The 10,100-nt window shown below is 31.0% G+C and overlaps 1 protein-coding gene across 2 annotated transcripts in view; it reads right to left on the reverse strand.

The window, feature by feature from the left end:
- LOC119830779 (G protein-coupled receptor kinase 1) overlaps positions 1 to 9,389 on the reverse strand; it is a 22,729-nt gene extending 13,340 nt beyond the window's left edge. For both annotated transcript variants that reach the window (XM_038353918.1, XM_038353916.1), the window contains exons 1-7: positions 8,866 to 9,389; positions 6,596 to 6,672; positions 1,832 to 1,905; positions 1,651 to 1,752; positions 445 to 519; positions 311 to 372; positions 117 to 225 (exon numbers count right to left, since the gene is read on the reverse strand). In XM_038353918.1, coding sequence (XP_038209846.1) covers positions 117 to 225; positions 311 to 372; positions 445 to 519; positions 1,651 to 1,752; positions 1,832 to 1,905; positions 6,596 to 6,672; positions 8,866 to 8,978 — 612 coding nt within the window. In that variant the 5' untranslated portion in view covers positions 8,979 to 9,389. The remainder of the gene's footprint in view (positions 1 to 116; positions 226 to 310; positions 373 to 444; positions 520 to 1,650; positions 1,753 to 1,831; positions 1,906 to 6,595; positions 6,673 to 8,865) is intronic.
- Positions 9,390 to 10,100: the final 711 nt, after the last annotated feature.

A 10,100-nucleotide genomic window follows, 5' to 3' on the forward strand; every position in this document is an offset into this window, starting at 1 on the left:
TTAACAAAGAATGTCACACATCACATGACTGCAAAATGTCTACCAGGTTTCTAAATAAACACGGCACGTGTGTCGTGTACTTAAATTCAATAACGGATAATTGTATTTATACTCACTTCGCCGAAGCCTCCTCGTCCGATAATACGATGGACACTAAAGTCATTCATTGTTAACTGTATGTTCAATTCTAAATTTTTCCATTGGCAAAATCTCGTGTACTTATCGCTATAAGAAAGAATAAACAGTCAGTCTCTTTTCAATTATAAATTAACTTTAATATAAACGTAGCACAAACTCGTTATAAACCCACCTTTCTAGAAAATTCTTAAAAGGCTCCCCTCTTAAATGTTGAAAAATCTCTTCAATGTACGGCTAAAACATGAATAAAATATTAGAATACATATAAGCTCACGAGGGTCAAAATACCGCTATACAGACATTTACCTCAAAGAGATTCGGTGGTACTTCGTGTTTCATTAGATATTTCTGTACATGCGCTACACACTCTTTAGAATAATCCTGGAATTAAATAAACAATTGAAATATGAAAATCAACAAAACGGACGTTGCGGTTTGTATATTTAGCAGCCTGGTTTCGACACGCGTTTTAATAATTATCATTTCTATTCTCATAAGCTAAGGCTTAAAAGAGTGTCGCCTTATTTACATTAAATCGTTAAATAGCTTCGCTGATACAGCTCCGTCAGATAAGTAGATAGTCTACGCGTCGGATAGGAAACAATTCCCATCAAATTGAAAAAGCCGTTTGAATTCTTCAATTTATTCACCAAGGAGATACGAACTTTTAACGCAATCTTTAAGCGGAATTAGGTCGCGTCGAAGGGAATTTATAGACGTATTTTATCTGCTTGTGTTGAAAAACAGCAAACACCAGTCAAGTACACAAAGACAAAATGTATTGTTATATAAATTATTGTTGCTTTATTTAAAATTATATCGCCATAAATTTGTATTTGATCACGTCTTAAAGCATATCGGTGACTTATACCAGATTTACTTTCGTCGAAACCTAAATGAAAAATTGCTCGTTAAATAGAGTACGATAAACAATGCTCTCTTAAATGCATCAATGAAGAAGCATATTATACAATATACATACTCTAACAACGGTTATTGAGGAACGCATTTTAATTGTGCTCAATAAAGTCTTGTGATTGCCGTTGTGATAATTTTATAGCACGAGAACATTGGGGATTACCATTGTAATAGTCTAAATGATATTAAATCCACGTTCGATTAGGAACGATTGTGAAGAGGCACTCTTTTGGAACGACGCCAAAAGTGTGTACTTAAAGAAACTCATACAGCGTTAGCTTCGATGGTAATGGAAATTTTGACTGCTATTTAATGAAGTTTGCTCGTGTCAAATTTTCTAAATTATAACAAAAATTTACGACATTCTCTATCACATTAAATATATGTGTTTCTATTGACTACTCCAACATATACTGGATATTTATGATTTTTACCAACATATACCACATTATAAAGGAAGAAGAAAATGCCATTTAAGTAAATAAATAAGTGCTTATAAATATTGATTTTCCTGATAATACGTGTCTCGCGAAGCTATTCAAAGCTAATTTGGAAGTCCTACACTTGTATAATTAATTCAAATAATATCCTTACATGGGAATGAGCTAAGAGTTCTTTCATAATAAAATTATCATAAATATCCCTCGCGATCCGCCGCCTCTCTTCGACACATTCTTGCTTTTCAAATAATTTAATCTGCAACAATTTCATTACATTAATTTCTCAATATTTGTGCTTGAAATTAAAAATAGGGTAGTGTATGACATAAACATACCTCTTCGTAAAACTTTAACTGTGGCACTGGTTCTTCTGACGTTTGTTCGCAGAATTCCTTAAATAATAAGTAACCTAAAACAATTAGATATGAATTAGTTACAAGAATAATATTTTTCCAGCGAACTTAATTATTGAAGACCGTGTAAGTTAGATTTCTTAATGATTCATATAATTTACGAGAATTTGATGCAACCCAATTATTGAAAATATCTTTGGTGAATTCTTCGATTCAAATATTAAACGTTTTCTAGAACTCGCGCAGTATTCCACTTAAGTACTATTATGCAACACTAAGAGATGTTGCCAGCAATGAAGCCTAATAAATTTCAACTTGTTTCTAATATCTTTGCTCCTAATTCGAGTTTTAAATATTAGATACGATACTATCCATTATTTTTTTTTTATTCAAATTATATTATATATAAAAAATAAACTGTTTAGCTTTCGTTTAACTCAATTACGAAAGAAAATTTTAGAACACGGTAGCTCATAATAAATGGCTACATTAATTTCACATAAGACCACACTTATTTTAATAACTAGGAACAGTATGATAAAAGGGGTTTTAACACATTAAGATTAAGATTGTACATATGAAATTTGTGATTAACATAATGTAAAGGATCAAATAATTTCTTGGAGAGATTTTCGCGAAATAACGCGATGTTCTTATACAGTATTTTTTATTTAAACACAAAAACTTCAAGAAACTTAACGAAAAAGTTTTATATTTACAAATCAATACATATTTATATATTTTTAGATGGTTATAGTGATTAGAATGCATTTTTATTTAAATTTTTGGAGTGGAGGTTCAATAGTCAATCCTTATCCAGCCTTTTAAGAAATTTAACTTTTCCTAGCCAATGTCACATAATTGGCTTGCTGGACACGCCAATAAATACATCATTGGTAAAGCAAAAAACATTCATAACACAGCTTATAGAACGGCCCTCGATAAAGTTATTTACTGCAAGTGGAAGTGGGGCCGTAAATTGCGTTTGTAACTCGCCCTAGAGTACCAACTCCACTGCTAATATAAGTCTGTCACAAACTCAAATAGACTATCAGTCGCCTTAATAGTGTTTATTGCAACGACTTCTTATTATTTTTAACGTACCTTGTTTGGTATTTTCAGGTTAAAAGCTTTTTGTGGAGTTCTCAAATATAATCTTGCATTTAAGAATGTACGGTTTTCATATAATTACAGTTTTTTAAAGTCACAACTATTTTTAATGCTTTTCATATCAAGAGATGATGAAAACCCTACTCTTAAAAGCAAATCTTCTATTTATAAATAAAATCAATTTAAAAGCAATGATATGAATATGCACATCCATTAGAAAAAATCACGTATGAGACAACTTTTGTAAACTTTCAACGAGAAAATCTTGTTATGAAAGTCATAATAAAGCGTAAGTTTGAGTTAAATTTTGCAGACTTATAGCCATTATCCCAGAGGAGCTACTTTCAGCTAGTTCCCGCTGATATTTCAACGGGTCATGAACTAAGTGGTTTAGTAATAAAGACGACTCAAAACCTTTGCTCAAAATATGAAGAGAACCCACTCAAAGAGGGCGCTTCACAAAGAACATATTACTTACGTAGATTACATCACACGACACACAGGGGATTAGCGCCAATATTAAAAATTAATGATAGACGCCAAACTACAGCTACTTTTAAAAATATTGCATATCACACAAAAGGCACTACACCCACAACAAACGCGTTTTCTTTTAGTTAAATAGATCGTTAAGTCTTAAAAAGAAGACCTAAAATTATGTATTCGAGTAAACATTTACCGTCTTTTCAGCGGGACTTTTGCAATTTAGAATCAACACTTCTGGAAGTAACCTGTCTTTCGTTTATTTTGACGTTTCAAGATCGTGAAAATAACAAGTTTCTTTTGCTTCATTTTTTATATCAATGCAATAAATGAAACCATATGAAATATAGATCAGAAGGATATTTGATATTCCTACTCTAGGTAGGTACTTATTTATTATTGCTATTATTTGTGTTCTGTATATGCATGTTGTTTGTTAGAAATTGAGAAAATTTGTTTTTTGGATCATACGATACAAATAAGCTTACTTCATAAATTTTTTTATATTCTTTTTTTTATGTCATAGCGTAATTTTATGTTAGTTATGTCATCGCCTGATGGTACGCGATCACCACCGTCCATGAACATGCATTCGCAAAGGGTAAGAGAAAAGGAAAGGATTAACAACTGGAAAGAAGAACGGACTGGGACGGGTGAGGGAAAGGAAACGGGCCTCCGGCTCCCCAACTCACCGTACAAAACACAGTGGCATTCCACTATATCACGCCGGTTTTCTGTGGGGGTGTGGTACGTACCGATGCGAGCTGGCCCAATTCGTGCTGAAGCGTGCTCGACTCCCACAATACAGTATATTACACAATATATTACACAACTTAATGGACATATTTTTAATATTCTGTAAATATAATATATATATACATATAATATTACAGAGTTTAAATATTATGTTAGTTGAACTCAATCTAATAGTACATACACGTAATAAAATACATCAGATAATGTATCAACAAAAAAATAAACTACGCAGTTTATTCATATATTATTAACTACCCACTACATAAGAAATATTGTATATCGTGGATATTTGAACCAGAAAGCAGCATAACATTTTTTTACATATTATGATGCGTATATCTTGTCAACAATTTATTGAAAAAAAGACCAATCCAATGATACCTCATCTGATACATAAGGTCATTGAATATAGATATATGGATAACCAGTCATTATTTTTTTTTTTCAAATTAAATATAGCTTAAAAGTTTACCCTAATATTGATATATCATCATAGAAAATTTAGTCAGAATGTGCCCATATACAAAAAGAAAACAATTTAACTAACTATTGTTTATAGAGTTTATAAAACCTCCACATAATATGTAATTATGTTTTGTAAAAATATTCAATGTTCAGAAATGGTCTGGTTATATATGAATGTTAACAGGAAATAAAATATGTACCAATTTACGTAGTTTTTTATTAGTGACATCATTTTACATCTATAACATAGCTGTTTGTCACCATTTTAATTTTCACAGCATTGTTCTCGGTGCTCGTGTTAATCGCACTTAGGTCATTACTCAAACAGTTATTTTAAGTTCTCTATTTGAAGGGGAGCTCAGTAAATATTGACTAAAAGCAACTGACGTAGAGTATATTGAATAAGCGCATAACCTGATTATTTCTGTAGTGACAAAACCCTCGCACACGCATTAATAAAATAAAAACAGTACAGTACAAAGTATAAAAGTTGACAGACAAATAATTAATTAATAAGAAGAGAGCTAAACAAAAATTACGCTTCCTATCTTTATTTTATTTGAGGCCAACTTTAAACTTTATTTGAGGTTGAACTTTTGAAGAGTGTCAAATATTTCTAAACATACACCATGGTGGATATCTTCACTAATATTGTAAAGAAGGAGCATTTGTATTTATGTATGTTTGTAACGATTTCACGCAAAAACCAAATGACTGAATGGACAAAAATTACTTTACCATTAGAAAGCTGCGATTTCACTGAGTGATATTAAGGCTACATATGCAGTACCGCGGGCGAAGCCGGGGCGAAAAGCTAGTAATTTATAAAGCAATTATCATATTTTTGTTAGTAACTACACGTTGTATGTTAATTTTACAGTTTTATTTGTATTAAATACTAGATGCTTCGTATCCACTGGGTTATGTTCAAATTTTTAACAGGCGTTATGTATAAGGATAATTCGTTATCAAGATGCTTGAGTTGCGATCTTAATCATTTAAATCCGATCAGCCGTACTTGAATTATAAGTGGTGCAACGAACATGACTTCTTTTATATATATACCCAGGAGAATAATTCAAATTATCTGTAGCAATCGGCGATAATACAGCTTTTAAAGTAGATTTTTTAAATCTGATCAGTCAGCAGTTTATATATGAGCTAGAATGTAACGTTAAACATTAGGAATCATTCCAAATTCATCAATTAACCTGTTTGTTGAAACTTTAAAATATACAAAATTTAAATGTATACAAAACATATCGAAATAAGGTCTAACTTCTTTGTTTTATAACGTTATTATTACGTAGAGAATAATTTCAAAATCGTTCGCTGACATTTTCGGTGATACACTGTTGAATGAAAAAGGCTATTCACTTATTTTGGGTGATATTGATTGTAAGCTTTGGGATTATTATTTCATATTTCTAAACAATAACACAATGTAGAGACAAGTAAAAGACGATCTACGAGTATTATCACACCTAGAATTTTAATAGTAAATCTATGGTCCCATGTCATTGTATGATAACTATTTTCGTTAAATTTCCAATATGCGAGAGGGTACACGAGTGGTAAGTCAAGGGTATAGCGAGTGTACGGTTTTCAAATGCGCGTTCCGTATTCGCCTCGCCATTCACAAGACTGTAAATGCACCACAACAATATCAAAAATTTATAAAAATAGTACAAATATTTATCGTAATTAAAAATTGAATACAAGCTCTTTATAAATAAATTAATAATCAGAACATGCATTCAGAAGGCTTGAGCAACATATCGCTGATTAAAAATACCTAGTACTGATTGTTCATGTGATAAAAATAATGTAATCAGGTTCTTATCTTAGCAATAAAAATCTCTAAAGTATACAGTTGCAATTTAATGCAATCATCAAGTAATTCCAGTTGTTACTAATAAGTGTAGAACTCACCTAAAACTTGATTAAATATTTTGTCAAAATTTACTTCATTCTTCTTTTCCATATATTTATGCATTACACTTCGTACACTGCAACAAAAAAACAGGATTATTTTCTACTATCAATCTTAGCATAAAATACAAAAAACCATATAATACGAGGAACATAAAAGCGCGGGTCGAAATGTTTTATAGTTTTGTTTACTTAAATACAATTCATATTCTTATATGGCTAAACTAAATCTTGCTTATACTTCTGAATTACTTTTTCGGAGCATGATAATCTACGAAACTAGTAAACAATTCGAAGACGAATATCAATTCGTATGAATTTATATAAAAGGAAAAACGAAAGTTTGCTTTACGGGAATTCTAAAATTACGATGACGTGAAGGATACAAAAACCTTTATTACTTCTCGTAATTTTGCACCTTGACATTCTTTCTAAGAAATGTAGGTGATTCTTGTTATACAATAAACAGCCTCCTTTAGTTTACCCTAAAGGTGTGGAGTTAGGCATTTAAAACATTTATATCTATACCTCCTTCTGAAACGAAAATTAAAGCCACCATTGGTTGTAACATTTTAAGTATTATGATAAGGCTGAGATTTGATTTTTTGATTTTTTTTTTTCTATGTATAATGATACTGGTTTATCTTAGACTTGAAAAAAGATGTTTTATTTTTTTTATGACTCGGAGAGTAGTCAGACACTCTCCCACAGATAATATATACATAACAAGATATTGGGAACCAATCCAAACATTTTTGATGGTTTTAATTTTTCCCTGTTAACTTTTAACTGGATGGTTTGTTGTTTCTTTTAACTGGATTTTCCTAAGATGGCTTTGTTTTGTTACTCACTGGGAGTGTCTGGGACATTTCCAAAAAATCAGCAATATAATAGAGAACCAATCTAACTTGATACTATCTAGTAATTAATTTGATACTAGGAAAACCCAGTTTAGAAAATAAAAAAATAAAAAAACTTTTTCAAATTTTCCGACATGCTTAACTTTATCTAAGTTACAGCAAGAAATGATACACTTAATCTTCTATCATTTATGGAGTGTAAAGGATTACCCTGCTACCTTTTTATAGTATATTTCACGATTTGAACTGATCGGCTGGAGCAACCAAATTAAATCGTCATTTTGGTAAATGATTAGCAGCATTTAGTAACAAATTATTATTTTTTTATTAAATTAGACCTGCTATCTTCTTAGAGATCCTAATTCTACTTAGCTTTATTTGTCAAAGCATGATAATTACTTACATTTTATTTTATTAAATTGCAAAAACACACAAAAACCTTTTAATAAGTTGTAAATACTATAGGAGTAAACAAAAATTTTATATTTACTTCAAGACATCATTAAGTAAGAAATCATATTGCAATTCTAAAATTTACAATAAAGCACTACTTAAAATTTACATAATATGAAGTGAATTTACTTCAATTCACAAGTGAGTGAATTTAGGCAGTAATATCATTGATGCACTATACAAATAAACTAGACAAGAAAAATTACCTAGGGGCATTGTATCAAACATTCATTCAAATGAACATCTTAACTAGTGGTAGTAATGTTCAGTTTACTATATTACACAAATTAGAAAAAAAACTGTGCCTAATAGACACACACATAAGTAGAGTTTAGTTCCAGACAATTTTTGAGTTTGGTTGTGGGTATAGTTATTTATTGAAAATGAATTATGAGTATAAAAAGTTTTTATATATCAGTTGATATATAAAAACTTTTGGCCAGAAAGCAGCTCTTGGCTAATAATGTTCAAAAACAATTTATAACTATTTAAAAAAAAAATAAAAACAAATCAATTGACAAAGCTCAAAACTAGACCAAAATCGCATATGGGAGGTGGTAGCAGTTTAAAAAAAAAGAAAAATCAATTTACCCTGTAAAAAGTTATCAGTGACAAACATAAAAATACAGTCAATTATTTGAAGATGGTGGAAAATAATTAAAATAATTAAGTAATAAATATTTCAAATTCTGTTTCTTTCCAATCTGCATTATATTTCAGTATGATAAAATATGAATTAGCACAACTACTGGAATTAGTACCTTAATATTCAATAGTTAAATAAACTTTATTCAAAACATTTCAGCATAATGTTTTGATATCGAGAGGTTCTGAATAGTCAAAATGAGGTAAAAGTTAGGGATCTAAATTACGCAAAATATGTAAACAAGTCGGAGTTGTCTAATGCATACAAGCCTACTTCTGTCACTGACAAGACAACTTATCTAGAGACATTACCTCGGGTCTGGTAATACAATCTTTTTGCTGGCTCTAGCTGCAGGGGTGCATTTTGACTTCTCCATTGCCATCAAGTAGCTGACGTCGGCCAGCACAGCCTCGAGATCCGCCATTTTGAGTCTGAATTATCACCTTCACCAGATAATATCACTTCTTCACTACACAAACACTCCACAAAAGCCTAGCTACCACTTAATTTTCAATTGAAAGTCCTAACCTCCTTTACATGACGACTGAACACTCTGCTATAACACCATTTGTTGATGAGCGGTGACACATTTTCATTATTGAAGTAATATAAACTGTACATTAGTACAACAGAAACAGCATTTGTCGGACATAATTGTAGAAATATGAAGTTAAAGCTAATTCACGAGTAGATCATAAAATTACGATTTTACAAAGCCATCAGTCTATCGAAATAAATTCACATCTACTACCGTTCGGTACACGGTAGTACTTTGCCTCGAATCGGTAGTTCTAAGGTATCTGAAGTAATAGACTACTCTTTGATCTGAAATCTGTTGGCTATGCTGTGATCTCAGAACTGACATCACTTGGGTACGACATCACAGATTCCTATATAAGAATTTATTTCAGCGTCTCTAGTTTATTGCTTGCCTGAATAATATTACATTATCTGTACCTGAATGTTGATGATAAGCCTACATTCTTGGTTAGACTTTCTTACTACGTCAACAGACCGAAAAAATGTCAAATTGTTATTAACTCAATGTTTCGCTGTAAATTTAACTCTCTTGAATTATTTCGGTTATTGGGGGCCTAACCATGGAGTTAGACACACGGGAGTTTGACTGAAATTCTGAGCTCTTAAAGGATTGTCACTTTGCAACATGAGTATTTTCTGGGCTTGTATTACATTAAGCCCGAAGATGCTGTAATACCTTAGTATCCAAAAATATAACTAGAAATTCGAGAAATTCCAATTTGTGACTTAGTGAGAGATTCAAAGTGATTTTCTTGAATTTTTTAAAATGCAAGTTATAAATAAATTGTACACATGTAACACAACGTTTGTGAAAATATACTACGTGTGCTTTTTGTACGTACCATGTTTATTAGTAAACTTCGACAACGGTAACGGTAACGGTGTATTAGGGCATACTACTTTCTTTGTTAGAAAAGTCTTATCATGAATGGTATACTAAGTATGACAGAAAATGACAAATCAAATTAATTTATACCGATGACATGTGAGAAATATGACAAAGACA

The sequence above is a fragment of the Zerene cesonia genome, chromosome 12 (genome assembly GCF_012273895.1).
Source record: "Zerene cesonia ecotype Mississippi chromosome 12, Zerene_cesonia_1.1, whole genome shotgun sequence".
NCBI lineage: Eukaryota > Metazoa > Arthropoda > Insecta > Lepidoptera > Pieridae > Zerene > Zerene cesonia.